The sequence below is a fragment of the Podarcis gaigeae genome, assembly GCF_964106915.1.
Source record: "Podarcis gaigeae genome assembly, chromosome: 15".
NCBI lineage: Eukaryota > Metazoa > Chordata > Lepidosauria > Squamata > Lacertidae > Podarcis > Podarcis gaigeae.
This window is the reverse complement of record NC_139692.1, coordinates 29,896,297-29,912,779: the sequence shown is the minus strand read 5'-3', so window position 1 is coordinate 29,912,779 and position 16,483 is coordinate 29,896,297. Positions and strand designations below refer to the sequence as shown.

Here is a 16,483-nt window from a genome sequence, read left to right as displayed (position 1 = left end):
CTACCATTGGGTCACCCAGATATGGAGCCCTCAGCCACTTTGGCTCCGGAACGCGTAGAATTCTCGAGTTGGAAGGAAACCCCAAAGGTCATCTAGTCCAACCCACTGCAATACAGACTCAGGGATGGTCAAGAAAGGGAAGTAGCAAATACCTATTCAGTGGTGAACCCTGACAACCTTCCTCCTCTCCCTTCAGCCACGTGCCAGAGCAGCTGAGCCGGGAGGAGAACCAGGCACTGGCAGAGGCAGCCCTGAGCAGCGTCTTCACTCTTCCTCCTTTGGGGCTGGCAGAGGATGCAGGCCAGGTGTGTATGTGTGAATGGTATGGGGATGGTTGTTTGGGAGCTGATTGCCCGCTGAAAGAGGAGCACTCCGGGGGCTGCAAAATGTTCCTTGTAAATCTTTTTGAGGATTTAGTACCCTCAAGTGGTACATCGATTTTGTTAAAGAAAAAAAACCAACAGCATTCTGCTCCTTCTGCACCACTAGGCACCGCTGCCTTCCAGCGCTCAAGCACTGCATACGGGTGCCCTGATATCCCTTTCGGAACTGGTGGAGACTCTGCTGGAAGAAGAGGTGGTGAGGGTGGAGCAAAAGGAGAGTGCCAATTTGCAGTGGTTCCAACAGGCCTTCCAGGTGAGCAGGGCGGGAGATAGCCTCTGCGTCAAGTTTCTAGCCCTCACTGCTAAATCTGTCTTCTCCCTGCTGCTCTCCTTTTCCTCTCCTCCCACATTTTGCTCCCAAGCCAAAGGGAGGGCAAAGTAGATGTTACAGGAGTGTACAGGTTCAAAGTTGGAGATAATTCTTTATTAGCAAAAACATGATCTCCCCAGACTTGGTGTAGTGTTATGCATAAAGAGCAGCAGTCTTACTCGATGAAAATCAGTCACCAGGACTGAAAATCCCCACCTCTTCCCTACCATCTAAGTCCCCTCCTCTTCAGGATTTTCCCCAAGCAATCTGTGACTGCGCCTGCATGAAGCTAACTTCTCCTCTGCCCTCTTCATGCCTCTTATGGTTCTGGGAGACAAGAGGGAAGGGGAGCTGGTCACAGCAGGAGGGGGAGACACCTGTGACTCCTCTCTGCCTCTTGGCCTCCCTCCTCTCCTGCTTCAGCTTCTGCCTCTGAGTCTGGACTTCTCTCTGCCACAGAATCTCCCTGCTCACTAAACCCTGTTACCTCTTCGGCTTCCGACACCTTCACTTCCCAGTCTTCTCCCTCTGACCACTCATCGTTGTCCCACCACCACTCCCCTGACTCTGAGCCTTCTTCCCTTGGGGGTTCCCCAGCTGGTTCCTTCCACCACTCCTCTGTGTCCAACCAGTCCATGACAGTGGGGCTCTTGAGAAGCCAGAGCTGTGTGTATTTACCCATTTATTTGCATCACCCCACTTCTCCATTAAGCTTCCGTTCAGAGCAAAGCAACGTACAACAAAAGATCAAAAACAACAGAGGCTCAGGCAGAATACAACACATTCTGAGGGGAGATAGAGAGACTCAGTTGGATTAGATCAGCTAAAGCTCTCTTGAGAAGGGAAAAGATCACTTTTGGGGGCTTTCTTGATCTCCGGAAGCAAAGGCATTGAGTGAATGTTTGCTGGAAGTGGGTTTCACAAATGCGGGGCCAACACCAAGCAGGCCCCATCTGGAATGATGAACTACTACACCCTGCAAGGGCCAAGAGCACTGCCCCCCAATCTTGAATCCAGCTCTGCTAACAGGACATTCTCTAGACATGCACCACCCTCCAACTCGCTCTGTGGGGTTTCTGGGAGGGAGAAGCCTTGCCCGCAGTTAACCAGCATGGCTTCTGTGTTGCCAGGGCAAAGGCGGGCTGGTTCAGGCCAGGGGCTGATTGTTCCTCCCCCTCTCCTCCATTTCTCCCGCAGCTCCTGGGGTACTGGATGGTGTCAGAGCGGGAATGGGAGCGTGCCCGGGCTTTGCAGCTTGGGGTGCACTTGCTTCGGGCCCATTGCCAGAAGACCAGCGCTTCCGTGAGTAAGGCCATACTCAGATGGATCAATGGTCTCACTTGATATAAGGCAGCTTCTGATGCTCCTACTTAACAGTCCTTGATTCCAAACCATGAGGACTAGAATCTTATTTTGGGGAAGGGTCATAGCTCAGATTTGCCTTGCATGCACAAGGTCCCAGGTTCAATCCCTGGCGTCTCCAAGTAAGGCAGGGAACATCCCCAGCCTGAAACTCTGAACAGACACTGCTGCCAGTCAGTGGAGACAGTACCGAGCAAGATCAGTCCATGGTTTGACTCAGCATAAGGCAGCTTCCTGTGTTCCTAAAAAAATTACCAGTCCAAAGGTTGCTTCTTCTTAAAAGCCTGGCCTGGGTTCCTAGTTCATTAAGAATATTCAGGACCAGACTCTTGCTTTATTCCTAGGGGCAGAGTCTTAGCTGCCAGTCAGTGTGGACAATGCAGACAAATGGCCTGAACTGGTATATGGCAGCTTCCTCTCTCCCTCTTTTTGCACAGCCACGGATCCCCCCGGAGCAATTCAGCCACCTGGCTGGGGCGCTGGGGCCTTTCACCTGTGACGTGCTGGGCAGCATCCGGCAGGGTGCCGTCGACTGCCTCAGGGTCTTGCTAAGCACCCAAGGTGAGCTTGTCTAGCCCCTTTCGCAATGTAGGTCTTCCTTACTTGGGAGGAACTCCCCTCTCCATCCTCATCTGGAGAGCTGCTGCCAGTTGGTGCAGACAATATTGGGCTACAGGGACCAGTGTGCTAATTCACTATTTATTTAATCGTTCAATTAATTAACATACCACCTTTATCTTCCAAAGATCTCAAGGTGGCGTACATGGTTCTCCCCCTCCCCATTTCACCCTCACAACAACCCTGTGAGGTAGGCTAGGCTAAGAGGTGGTGACTGGCCCCCAAGGTCACACCCAAGTGAGCTTCACGACTGAACGAGGATGCTGCTGTGCCCAGATCCCATTTGCGGGCTTCCCATTAGGGAATCTAGTTGATCACTGTGAGAACAGGATGCCAGATGGTACAGAAGGCATAGAATTATAGGGTTGGAAGGGGTTCTCCAAGGGTCATCAACTCCCTGCAAGCCAGGAATCACAGCTCAAGAATCCCCTGACAGAGGACCACCCAACCTCTGCTTCAAAACCTCCAATGAAGGAGAGTCCGTCAGCTTCCGAGGGTGTCCATCCCATGGTCAAGTGGCTCTTGTCATCAGAGAGTTCTTTCTGATCTTGAGTCGGAATCTCCCTTCTTGGGTATCTCCTGCAGGCACCCAAAGGCCAAGGGGCCGCTTGGTGGCCTGGCAGCTCCACTGCATCCAGCGCAAGCTCCGGAGCGAGAGCAGCCCCCGGGAGGTGCGCACGGCCTCCCTCCAGCTGGCGAAGGTATTGTTGGGTGGGGACCTCAGGAGGAAGGTGCTTGGGAGAAGGTATCAACCTGGAGAATAGCACCCCTAGGCAGGATTCATCCTCCTGGGGTGGTGGATCATGTGGCAATGGACACGTGCCTTGGCCCTGGGTGATGCCAGTGCCAGCCAAGGGTTGCCACCTTTTAGGCAAGGCAGAAGTTCAACAGGTGCAGCTAAGAGGTTCAGTAATGAGAAAAGCACCCGCTTTCCCCATGTCTACCCATTGTTGTGCTCTTAAAGCAGGCATGGCCAAACTTGGCCCTCCAGCTGTTTTGGGACTACAACTCCCATCATCCCTAGCTAACAGGACCAGTGGTCAGGGATGATGGGAATTGTAGTCCCAAAACAGCTGGAGCGCCAAGTTTGGCCATGTCTGCCTTAAAGCAATGGGCAAACCCAGATAGGTAGCAATCCTTTTGAAGAGCTGGATCGACCCACCAACGTCCTGGTGTAATAAACACTGGGAGCTGGGACTGGGATCAGGAGTCCCAAATCCAAGCCCTAACCCTTAACCACAAGGCCTAGGAGAGGTCTCCTGCAAGCTACGTGTATCAGGCGAAATGTGCATACCGAAAAAGAAAACATCTGCACTAACAAGCTGACAGATTTTGTTTGTTTATTGCATGTATATCCCACCTTTTTCTCCAAGCAGCTCAAAGTGGCATCCATGGTTCACCCCCTCCTCATTTAATCCCCACAACAACCCTGTGAGGTAGGTTAGGCTGAGAGGCAGGGGCTCCCCCCCCCCCCAAGTCACACCAGGTGAACCTTCTCTCCTCATGCTCTGGCCTCATCTTCTGCCAGGCAGCCATCCCAGTGAAACCCAGAGAAGGGCAGGTAGGCAGGCAAGACTCTGGCAGGGGGCTTTGGGGAGTTGGGGGGGGAGAGATCCTTATTTTAACCCTACTCTCACCTCCATGTAGGATCCCAGGAGATCCACTTGCAGGCACCTTGCTTAGTAAATATAGTGACAAAACTATTTCAACCCTCTCATACACCTATCCCTGCCTCCCACCCCCCAAAATACCCCCAGAACCTCCATGACCCTAAGTTAGGTCACAGCACCTGCCCAAGGAAGGAGAGGGTGTGGAGATGACAACCAAAGGTGGGGCGCATCTGAGCACTTTCTCCCCACTACCTGCCTGCCCTGGCTCAGGTTGTCAGCCGCGCTCTGCCCCCGCAAGAGATCCTGGCCTTTCTGCGCACCTTGCTGGAGCAGCTGAGAGCCGTGAGCCCCACCTGCGACCAGGCCGTCCTCCTGTGGTTTGAGGTGGTCGTGAAGGAGCAGAGGGCAGCCTTGAAGGACAAGGTAAGGGCCAGGTGAGGGAGGGATTACCTAGGGAGGTGCTAAGAGGCAAGTGAGTGGCAGGGGGCTGCTAGAGGTGTAAACAGCTATCAGGCTATCGCTGAGTCGTTCGTCGATGTTGATTTAATTCAACAAAACAGTTTGAAATGGATTTTGAATAAATGTGCAATTCATCAATACCACTTTGGATTTCATTGTGTTATTATCTTCCACAGTGGGTTGTGCAAAATGATTTCTCTAAGGTAGGATAGTGGGGTACTGGGGTACTTAGTTTATGGAATCAACCAAAAAAGTTTGGGAAACGCTAGGTTAGACCTAAAGGGCTTTCAGATTTTGTTGCATGAAAATGTATAAAATAAATGTATAAATAAATGTATAAAATAAAGCCCGTACTTGGTCCTGCACTTCCTAGAATCCTACAATTGTAGAGTTGGAAGGGACCCCAAGGGTCATCTAGTCCAACCCCCTGCAATGCAGGAATCACAGCTAAAGAATCCTGACAGATGGCCATCCAACCTCTGTTTTAAAAGTTCCAGTGAAGGGGAATCCACCACTTTCCAGGGGCGTCTGTATCACTTCATTATCATTTTTCTCAATATGACAGCTATTGAGGAGAGTTTGAGAGCTGGATTACCAAAGAGGTGAATGAGACCCCATTTTAGGAGAGGGCTCTTGTGATTAGTTCCAGCTTCTGGGCTTCCCAGAAGCCCCATGAGAAAAGGATGCTGGGTCTAGCAGACCCTTCTGATGTTCTTGTGAGATAACCAGCCTCATATAACCAACATACCAAAGTCTAATTAACACATGAAGGGGTTAATATCATAGAATAAGCTGTCCTGCCAAGCTTATCTGTGCCCACTTATTTTACATTCAGAGGAAATCAGTAAGCTAGCCCTAACCTTCAATCTACCTGAGAAGCTCAGCTTGTGAAGAGGTTTTGAGCTGGTTGCTCCAGCTCAAACTGCATGGCTCTCAGCAGCCATTTTTGAGCTCCTATACCAATAATTTAGGAACTTCCACCGCTTTGGAAGTAAATAGTTTCACTGCCTGTGCAACCTGTCTGACTGATGTATGGGAAAGCACATGAACCTGACCTTTGGAAAGTTTGTAAATAAACCATTTTTAACTTACTAAACGTGTGATCTATTCCTATGCTGAGGGAAGAGGGGACTATTTTGGAACTCACTTGGAAATACGTATTTTTAAAAGTCTAATGGCCTATATTTCCATGCTTTGCTTTGCTGCATGTTTTGTGATTTTAGATCAGGCATAGGCAAAGTCCAGCCCTCCAGATGTTTGGGACTACATTTCCCATCATCCTTAGCTAACAGGACCAGTGGTCAGGGATGATGGGAATTGTAGTCCCAAACATCTGGGGGGCTGGACTTTGCCTATGCCTGTTTTAGATCTCTTCTGGGGTTCTCTCACCAAAGAGTACTTGAGTACTGAACCAACATGTATTATGATGCTGGACATAAGAAGGCTTCTCTTATGCTTCTAGAAATGGCACCCCAAATATATGAGGGTTACAGAGCTTCTTCCCCCCCCCCCAACCTTGTCCTTTCTAGATCCCCGACCTGGTGGCCGTCATTTGCTCCTATGTGCAGCAATCAGAGGATGCAACTCAGCGCCATTCCCTGGCCCAGGCCGTCTGTGTGCTGACGGAGCGCCACTGCAGGGCGGTCTGTGCCACCCTCCTTCAGCAGGCCCTCCTCCCAGACAGGTGAGTGCAAGACTCCCAGGGCTCAGAAGCAGGTGTCGGGAGTTTGCTCTGCTCTTTGAACTGGAACCCAAGCCCCCCATGCCACCCCCACCCAAGAAAAACCCTCCTCCTAAAACAACAGGGGGCGATGGACTTCCGGTTAGAAGATGGCACCTGAAGCAAGTCTCCTGTGAGCCTCAGCAGAGTGAGCAGGAGCTTTTAAAAAAGAAGGGGGAAAGACACACTCCCGGAAAACAAGCTTATATCCCAGCCAGATAAGGACTCCGGGAGTTGCTGGACGGCACTTTAAACATTCTCCTTTCCTTTGAGGCTCTTCAATGAAAATTACTTTTTTATTCAAAATTAAAATAAAACATATTATCTAGAAACATATCATCCTTATTTCCCCCTTTTTCCCTCCCCCCACAGAACCTCCCCACCCCCCGACTTCCCTCAGTACCAGTCTTTGATTTCTCTAAAAGTGCTGTTTTCTGCATGTTACACAGTTGTATAGATCCTCTAAAGCCCCTTTGAAATGCCGCTGAAGCCAACCAAAACTCTTTGAGGTTACCTAAAACTATCTGAGGCTACTTACAATGCTCCGAGTTTCTTTCAAACAAAGCCCTCAAATATACGGATGGGACAAAGTACCCTAAATCTTGTCCGGGGATGGTATTCACAACAGGGGGTGCCTCTACACAGTATTTTGTTGGCATCTGTACTGGAAATCCAACCCTTGGCGCCGTTCCTGCAGAGCAGCACTCTTTCTCCGAGTCTGCTCACCATCTGTGCCATTCCCCAGGGCAAGGATGGAGCTCTTGGTGGCTGTAGCAACGTACAAGGATAAGAGCGAACCTGTCCTGAGGCATCTGCTCAACGTGGTGAGAGGGGAAGGAAGCGGCACCCACAGCTACGTCATGGTGAGGGCTCTGCTAAGCATAATGGTTGAATGTGCCTTGAAATGGAAATTCTAATGGGCCTGTATTGAATACAGGCAACTCTCCGTGGGCTCGGGGGTTGGGCTCTGGGTCATGGCATGAAATTGCGTCAATCGTCAATCCATCCATTGACATTGGAGAGAGACTGAGTTGAGAAATGAGACCAAGGGTACATATTGATATAGGAATGTATTAGATAAAATGTAAAGAAATATACAGTAATAAGAGTACATTCATTTGTGAAAAAGGAATATACAACGGGATAGACAGGAAGTCCAAAGTGTTGGTACATATATGATTTTGGAATAGTTTTTTTTGTCCTTGTTTCTTTTCTTTAGGTATATAAACTTTGTACATAAACTTTGTATACATGCTGAAAATTATATTATAATAAGCCTTGTGATGTAATATGATAATGTTTACCGAGTTAGCATAAGAACGTTAATAAATAAATAAAACTCAAAAAAAAAGAAGGAAAAAAGAACGAAAGAAATTGCGTGAAATCAGAAATAAAAAATTAAAGTTTTATTTAAAAAGTTTTTGCATTAAATAAATAAATAAATAAATACCCCTGTTCCAGGCTCTTGTGTCCCTCCGGGAGGGAGTCCTGGCTCTGGAGGGCTGCACAAGTCGGCTCCCGCTGCTCTCAAAGCTGTGCCACACTCTCTTGTGCCAACTCAGCAGCACAGACCTGAATGCAGAGACGCCCGACCCTTCTTCTCTGAAAAGGATGGCATGCAGCAGAATGGTGCCGCTGGAGCCCCGCAGGTAGCGCCCGTCAGTCCCGGGTGGCATCTCCTTCCGCTGCCCTTCCCCACAAGTGCACTCTTTGTGGGGCTTCCTGTGCGTTTTCCCCAGAAGCTGCCGTAAGTTAAGAATGCTGCAGCACGATTGCTGACAGGAGGAGAGCCTTGTCGAAATGCAACACCTCTGCTCAGAGAGCTGCACTGGTTGCCCGTCTGCCACTGGGCCAGGTTCAAGGTGTTCTAAAGCCCTTAACCACTTGGGAGCAGTTTACCTGCAACATCGGCTTACCCCACTTCTGCCCACTCAAACGCTTCAGTCTGCGGAACTGGCACTGCGACGGGTGCCATATAACCCCTCTTCTGTGTTTGTAAGAACTCAGTCTTTTAGTGTGGCAGCACTTACACTTTGGAACTCCCTGCCTCTTGACACCAGGCAGGTGCCTTCTTCAGTGTCATCTTTTCAAACCACTCTTGTTCAGACAAGCCTAACTAGACGTTCAGAAAGTCAATGTGAGTTTTGTTCTCTTTTTAGTCCGTTTTAACTTTTCAAAAGCCTTAAATTGTTCTTGTGAGTTCTTCTTAATAATAATTTTGTTGTTTTATCTTTTTTTTGCAAAATGCTTTGAGGTTTCTTTCTCTTTTTTTAAAAAAAATCAAGCTGCATGTAAATGTTATGAAATTAAATAAACAAATAAGGGGGGCGGGACAAGGGCTCTGCCTGGCTCCAAACTGACTGGGGAAAGGAGTCTTTGGTTTTGTCTCCCAGGCAGGCTGTGCTGGTGCTACAAGCTGCCCTCAGCAGAGCTCTCCCGGAATCGGCGGGGGAGATGGATGTCTCGGGAGACACCTGGACCTTCCTGATGCAGCCAGGCAGTTACCTGAAGGGTGTCGCCCTCTTAGCCAGGTGATTCTTGTGCTCAGATCCTATCTGTGGGTTCCAATAGGCCTCTGGATGATCACGGGGTCAGGGGTGCAACTTGAATAAAATATATTTTTTATTTTAGAATTTTTTTAGCATACAATATTATTTGCATTCATCCATAACAAATTACATATCTTTATCTTCTGACCCCCAGACTTCCCCCCACTCCTCTCCCTGGTTTCCAATATTTATCTCTTATCTTTTCTGCGACTAAATACTTTTATCCAATCTATTAAGTTTCCTTTTTCAATACTCCTTTATCAATACCCTGGGCATATAGCATTCTTGCCACTGTTGTCGCATACATAAATAAGACCTTTTTCTCCTTCGGAATCTCTTCTCCTATTACTGTATACCTAATAGGCTTTTTAACAAAAGTTATTTTAAACATTTTTTTTAGATCATTGTTAATCATTTCCCAGAAGGCGTTTGCTGACTTACAGGTCCAACACATATGATAAAATGTACCCTCTTTCTCTTTGCATTTCCAGCATAAATTAGACATTTAAAATACATTTTTACAAGTCTTGTAGGAGTTAAGTACCATTGGCACATCATTTTCATATAGTTCTCTTTTAACGAACAGCAAGCAGTAAATAGTAAATCTGCTTTCCATAACTTTTCCCATGAATCAAACGGTATATTATGACCCACATATTTTGCCCAATGTATCATTACTGATTTTACTTCTTCGTCTTTTGTCTCCCATTCCAGCAACATTTTGTATACTTTTGACAGAACCTTTGCATTATTTTACAACAGATTTTTATGTAATCTTGATAATTCATTCCTAAATCCCACTCCTTTATCCATTTTTAAAATATCATTTAGTTGGTGGTATTGGAGCCAATCAGTAAGTAAATGTCTTATATTCTTATATTTCTTCAATTTCAACTGATTTCCCTCCTCCACCAACAACTCTCTATATGTTATCCATTCTTTTTCCATATTTAATTTTTTTCGCTGAGAATGCTTCTAGTGGTGATATCCACCACGGGGTCTTATTTTCTAATAGATTCCTATACTTTTCCCATATAGAATATAATGATTTTCTAACAATATGAATCATGAAACCCTTATGTACCTTTGTTTTTCCATACCATAAATATGCATGCCACCCAAATCTGTTATCACAACCTTCCAGATTTAAGATATCTGGGTTCTTTAAACTCATCCGTTCTTTAAGCCAACAGATACAGGACGCTTCATAATATAATTTTAAGTCTGGTAGGGCAAATCCACCTCTTTCCTTTGCCTCTGTTAACAATTTATATTTAATCCGAGGTTTCTTTCCCTACCAGACAGACTTAAATATATCTTTTTGCCATTGTTTGAAGTGCCCGGTATCAACATGAATACAATATGGGGGGGGGTGAGCCCCGCCCTGCATAATCAATAACATGACGTGTCATTTATGCTGCTGGGCTTCGTTGAAAATGGCTTCTCCATGCAAACCAGGAAGTGACCTCTCCAGAAAACAGAACAACTCTTCTTTTCTTATCACTATGGTTGGGATCTCCTGGGTGACATGGACACCATTAGGCAGTTGAATGTTCATGCATACTCTGTCCATTTCCTGTCTCCCCTACAGTGCTCCACGCAGCCCCGGGAGCTGGCAACCCATGTTACGCCACTGGGCCATTGTCCTGATCCAGCAGGCTCTTCTATGTTCTCATCCTTCCTTTTCCCCCCTGCCCCTCAGGTCCATGGCGTGGTCACAGAACCCACTCATCGATGACCTCCTGCGTCACCTCCTGCCCCATCTCAGTTCCTCCAGAACAGCCTACAGAGACCTCAGCCTGGTCTTCTGCATGGAGGTATTGTATTTACTGCTATTGTATAAGCATCTCCCTAAGGACTTTCCATGTTTCTTTCTTATTTTTTGTATAAATTTTTATTAGTTTTTTAACATATCATTTTCAACAATAATTAATCATGCTTTTACATCTTATACAGGTTTTTTTACTTCCATCAATCACATCTGAAAATTTTCCAATCTATTCACTTAATATACATTTCTTACTTTCACCATTACATTTAAATCTCATAATTAATACAGTGGTACCTTGGGTTACATACACTTCAAGTTGCATTCACTTCAGGTTACAGTCTCCGCTAACCCAGAAATATTACCTCGGGTTAAGAACTTTGCTTCAGGATGAGAACAGAAATCGTGTAGCAGCAGCACAGCGGCAGCAGGAGGCCCCATTAGCTAAAGTGGTGCTTCAGGTTAAGAACAGTTTCAGGTTAAGAACGGACCTCCAGAACGAATTAAATACTTAACCCGAGGTACCACTGTATCTCTATTCTTTCTCTATTTTGCAATATTTCATATGGTTTTCCTTACAAAACTTCTTGTCGCCCTACTAGCATAATTTGTTGATTACAGTTGCTCTTCAAATAGTTTGTATATTTCTTCCAATCTTCTGTGAATCTCTGGTCCCGCAGGTTTCGAATCCTTCCTGTCATTTTATCTAATTCTGCGTAGTCCATTAATTTCATCTGCCATTCTTCTTTTATCGGAATTTCTTCTTGCTTCCATTTCTGGGCTAACAATACTCTTGCCGCTGTTGTTGCATATAAAAACCATTTAACATCTTGTCTATTAGGACTTTCCACGTTTTCATGTTGTGGGTGTTGGGAAGTTTAGTGCAGGAGTTTACTGATGGTTCCTTTGCTTGGCTCAGATCCCAGGCCACTCTTTGCTTCACACACCAGAGATGCACACCCTCCTTCTGCAAGAGATGCTGGCCATGTCCCAGGATGGCAGCACCACCCTGCGAGCCCTGGCGCTCCGAGGCCTGGGGAACGTGGCAACAGAAGCGCCCCATGAGGTAGTTCAAGGGATTCCAAATGGGACCTCAGCAGGTGATGAAGGGCAGGGCTGTGTGTGTGTGTGTGTGTGTGTGTGTGAGAGAGAGAGAGAGAGAGAGAGAGAGAGAGAGAGAGAGAGAGAGATCCAAAACTTTAGCTGTGCAGCAGTTCAAAGCTGCTTATCATAGCTCAGGAAGCAACTGAGGTCTTGCAAGGAACTCTAGATTTTTTAGGGTGGGTGGAAAATGAACCCTGGTCTCTTTCAGGTCCTAGTCCAACACTCTAACCGTTACACCACACTGCTGTGGGTGTGACCAGTGTGAATGAATTAAAGAGGAGGCAATGGAGAGGGGAAAAGGAAAAGAAGTGAGAAGTTCAGCTAGGTGGGGTGGGAGCTCTGCATATTGTCCTGAAGCCCCCTGGCAAACGGTTTGCTGCCAGCCACTAGATCAGGCCCCTCCAGCCAATCCTGGGAGGTTTCCTGGGCGGGGGAGACTCTGTAGATGTAGGGGCATCCCAGCCACTGAGGGCTGAGGGCTTTTCTCCGTAGGTGAAGAAGCACCAGGAGTCTTTGCTGGCGACTCTGCTCCAAGCTGCGGGCAATGATGCCAGCCCTGAAGTGGCCTGTGAGAGCCTGTGTGCCCTGGGCAAGCTGTGGGGATGTATCGGGAGACGGCACAGAGTTCGTGCTCTCCAGGTCGTAGCCGGCCAGGCCCGTGGGCACCTCTGGCACGTGAGTTGGCCCTTTCTTTCTGATCAAAGTTAAAGCAAAGGCTCTCCTAGCCCAGAGTCCTGTTTCTGACCTTCTGGAAACCCAGGAAGGGGAGGGTCCATTTTCCTTGCCAAGTGCTTCTCAGCGACTGGTAATTCTGAGACTGGCCCGGGAAAATTGGGGCACTTGGAGAGTGTGGGTGCTTCCCTGTGTCCCACTTGTTCCTAGCAAGTGGTGACCTTTCCCCCTTTCATAAGATCTTCTCATTCCCCACTCCCACCCCTTCCTGCTGTAGGTGGATAATTCCCTCCGCCAAGCAGCGTTTGAGCTCTTGGGCCAGCTGGCCAGGGCAACTCAGCCGGAGGAGGCCAAGTCCTTTGCCAAAGAGGTGGGGAGGTCTTTGACTGCCCTCCTGCTGCACTTCAGGGAACCCAGCCCCACTGTGGCCAAGGTACAGCATCATACCCACACCCCTCTCCTTGAGCCTCCTGCTCCCAGACACTCTACCTGTGCACCATGAAACCAGGCAGCTGTCAAGAGACCAGGGGTCAACATAACAGCATCAGTAGATCCCTGCTGCGTCAGATCAATGCCCCATCTAGTCCAACATCCTGTTCTCATAGTGGCTGACCAGATGCAAGCAATTCTCCCCTTCTGCCATTTCGAGAAACTGGTATTCAGAAGCGTCACTGCCTCTGAGAAATGACAGACGAGCTGCTATTGTTATGTTGTTTTAAATTACATTTACGACCCTGTTCCAACTAAACATTAGGGAGAACTTCCAGACATTTAAGAGCCGTTCGGCAGTGGTTATTTAGCTGCGATTCCTGCATTGCAGGATGTTGGGCTAGATGGCCTTTGGGGGTCCCTTCAGTTCTATGAAATTGTAATTCTGCACCCAATCAGCTAGAATTACCAAGTCCTCCCCACCCCTCTTTCCCCAGTCTATGCCAGGTGGGGCCAGACAGAGTGTGACCCTCCCCGTCTCTTCCACCAGGCCTGCTCCATTGCCTTCACGTCATGTGCCCCCTTCGTGGGCCTGCAAGACCTCACAGGGGACATGGAGGCTGGGCAGCTGCTGGCGGATGTCTCTGGTGCACGTCACATCCACTTGATGGGCAAAGTGTGCCGACAGCTGGTGAGTGAGCCTATAAGCTGGGACAAGGCACCACCTCTTGCCACCATTGCTAGGAAACTTTCTCTCAGCTGCCTCCTGGCAACCAGGAATGCCTTTCTCTCTGGGGCCTTCCTCTCATGCTGGTCTTCCTCTCCTGCTCTTCTCTCTGTTCACCCTAAACCATGAGAACCAGAAACTTAGAGACCCAACTGGACATCCTTGGCCCTAATATTTAGGTGCCAGGTGAAAACATTTTTTTCGTTTCTTTAATCTTGTTGCCTTCCTACAAGCGTTAGAGCAGGCACCCCCAAACTCGGCCCTTTAGATGTTTTGGGACTACAGTTCCCATCATCCCTGACCACTGGTCCTGTTAGCTAGGGATGATGGGAGTTGTAGTCCCAAAACATCTGGAGGGCCAGGTTTGGGGGTGCCTGTGTTAGAGCAAAGGCAGAGTGAAACTAGAACCCTTTCCAGAGAGAGAGAGAGAGAGAGAGAGAGAGAGAGAGAGAGAGAGAGAGAGAGAGAGATAGGGAGGTCAAACTGTTTTAACTGGAAGGAAAGTGCCACTAGCCCCTGTTCTTTTCTACCTTAGGTGCCTCCAAACCTGCTGCTTCTTTTGCTCCAAGAGAATTAAGGAGCATCTAGGCCATCTCTGTTTTGGGGTAGGATTCAGTTACATGCCAGCAAATTCATGCTTCCGCCATCACAGCCAGTTTGCAGCCCTGTCACACTTCTACAACAGTTCAGACTTTTTTTTGTGATAAGGAGAGTTATGGGGAAATGCACCTGCAGAAGTCTAACCTTCCAAGAAACAAATGGGGGCAGATATTCCTGATTGCTGCATTGCAAGGGTCTGTTAGCCGTGATGCCTTCACTGCAGGGGGTTGGACCCTTAACCCTTGGGGTCCCTGCCAATTCTACAATTCTATGATTCCATGACCTTGGAAAGTGGTGGACTCTCCTTCATTGGAGGTTTCCAAACAAGAGTTTGGATGGCCCATGTGCTAAGGATTCTTTAGCTTTGATTCCTGCATTGCAGGGGGTTGGACTAGATGGCCCTTAGGATACCTTCCAACTCTACAGTTCTGTTATTCTTTGACAATGGACCTGCTGGGCAGTGACCTGATGTGGCCTCCCCCCGATTTCTCCTAGGCTAAGACGAATCCAGCGCTCTTGGGGGCCATCCTGGCTGATGTGCCCCAGTACCTGTGCTGTACCTGGGAAGGAGTTCAGATCGCAGCCTGCAAGCTGGCCGGTGTGTGTCTGCACATGAAGGAGGAGACCAATGGCCCCCTCTCTCTCTTTGGACGAGAGGCTAGAGGCGGTGGGGGGGTAACATTCCCCCACCCCTAGCACCAGAGATGGGAGTCCATGAAAGGGAGGCCTGGAGTTGGCAACCCTGCCCTGGATTGAGACCCAGATGTCCCCTTTATTCCTGCAAGGAATCCTTGTGAAGACAGCGGACGCTCAGCGCCTCCGACAGCTGGATCTGGACCGGCTCCTTGTAGGTGAGTGTTGCCACCGGATGTATCCCATGGGTGGGAATGGCAAATTGAAGCCTATCTCTCGATGCAACTCTGGAACATCCAGCCTTCAGCATACGGAGTGAAAAATGACTGGGGGAGTTTGGGGATGCTGAGGCTGTGATACGCGAGGAACCTAGCATCCTTTCGCAAAGTGCCTCAGGGGTGAGGTCTTGGCTCTAAGGGGACCCCTGTTTTCTAGCAACAATTGCCAGCACCAAAGCTAGGAGAAGTGGAGATTTTCTATCACTTTTTTTTGCAAGCTGCAGAGTATGGAGGGAGAGAAAGCCAATGATGGATGCTAGCCACAATGGCGGCATAACCGTGATGTCGTCTCTGGAGGGAACCAGCTCCTGGGAATCACAAGAGGGCTTGTGGGCTTCCCTTTGGGGCATCTGGCTGGCTGCCCAGGCTCTTTGGCCTGATCCAGCAGCCAGGTTCTCCTGATATTCTCATGGAACCTCTATATCAAGAGAGACCCTATCTAGGTTCCTTGGTTCTTAAGGACATTTGGCCCCTGTGAGAAGAGGATGCTAGACTAGATGGGCCCTTCGCCTCATTCAGCAGGATCTTCTTGTGTTCCTATGGAACTCCCTCCCACTGGAGCCAGGGATGGCCACCAACTTGGACAGCTTGAAAAGGGGTTAGACAGATTCATGGAGGAAGAGAAGGCTATCAAGCTATGCTCTGCCTCCACTGTCAGAAGCAGCAATTCTTCCAAATGTTGGTTGCTGGAAGCCACAGGAGGGGAGTGTGCTGCTCTTGTCCCAGGGTCCTGAGTGCGGGTTTCACACAGGCTGCTGGGAAGACAAGATTCTGGGTCACCATTGGAGGTCCTTCCTATCCATTTCAGGCCTTAAGGGGAACAGAGCGGGGCAGTGGCATTAGGGAAACTGGACTGTGAAGGGGGTGTCTGCCGAGGGGTCAAAAGCAGGCCCTGAAGATCCCCTCCCCCCCAGGAGGGAGACTGTGGCCCTACCCCACTGCCCTGCCTCTTCTGTCTCCCCACAGCCCTCCGCCCTCTCTGCCGTGACCCCAATGCTGCTGTTGAAATTGCTGCCTCAGAAGCCCTCCATGCCACCCAGCGGAAATGCCAGGAGAGCCAGACTGGCTCAGCCCAGAGCCGCAGAAGAAGGCCTCTGCTGCCCAGCTGGTTGTTTGGCCGGCAACGTAAAGGTCCCAGGCCTGAGAGCCGGGGGGCTGGGCCTACCTGAGGGGGAAGCCTTGGAAAGCAGAAATATATATCTATCTCCCCTTTTACGACTGGTGTCTCCTTCGGACTGAGGGTAAAGTGGCAACCTCTTGC

The 16,483-nt window shown here is 48.7% G+C and overlaps 1 protein-coding gene across 5 annotated transcripts in view; it reads left to right on the top strand.

Annotated features, from left to right (window-relative positions):
* Positions 1 to 16,437, top strand: part of MROH2A (maestro heat like repeat family member 2A) — a 40,456-nt gene extending 24,019 nt beyond the window's left edge. For 3 of the 5 annotated variants that reach the window (XM_083714276.1, XM_083714277.1, XM_083714275.1), the window contains 18 exons: positions 197 to 305; positions 490 to 636; positions 1,891 to 1,995; positions 2,493 to 2,616; positions 3,259 to 3,374; positions 4,554 to 4,706; positions 6,272 to 6,426; positions 7,208 to 7,325; positions 7,924 to 8,111; positions 8,856 to 8,993; positions 10,714 to 10,828; positions 11,699 to 11,845; positions 12,376 to 12,558; positions 12,833 to 12,988; positions 13,535 to 13,675; positions 14,807 to 14,909; positions 15,097 to 15,162; positions 16,189 to 16,437. In XM_083714276.1, the coding sequence (XP_083570402.1) occupies positions 197 to 305; positions 490 to 636; positions 1,891 to 1,995; positions 2,493 to 2,616; positions 3,259 to 3,374; positions 4,554 to 4,706; positions 6,272 to 6,426; positions 7,208 to 7,325; positions 7,924 to 8,111; positions 8,856 to 8,993; positions 10,714 to 10,828; positions 11,699 to 11,845; positions 12,376 to 12,558; positions 12,833 to 12,988; positions 13,535 to 13,675; positions 14,807 to 14,909; positions 15,097 to 15,162; positions 16,189 to 16,391 (2,467 nt within the window). In that variant the 3' untranslated portion in view covers positions 16,392 to 16,437. The remainder of the gene's footprint in view (positions 1 to 196; positions 306 to 489; positions 637 to 1,890; positions 1,996 to 2,492; positions 2,617 to 3,258; positions 3,375 to 4,553; positions 4,707 to 6,271; positions 6,427 to 7,207; positions 7,326 to 7,923; positions 8,112 to 8,855; positions 8,994 to 10,713; positions 10,829 to 11,698; positions 11,846 to 12,375; positions 12,559 to 12,832; positions 12,989 to 13,534; positions 13,676 to 14,806; positions 14,910 to 15,096; positions 15,163 to 16,188) is intronic. The other 2 variants (XM_083714279.1, XM_083714278.1) reach the window with 1 other exon arrangement.
* Positions 16,438 to 16,483: the final 46 nt, after the last annotated feature.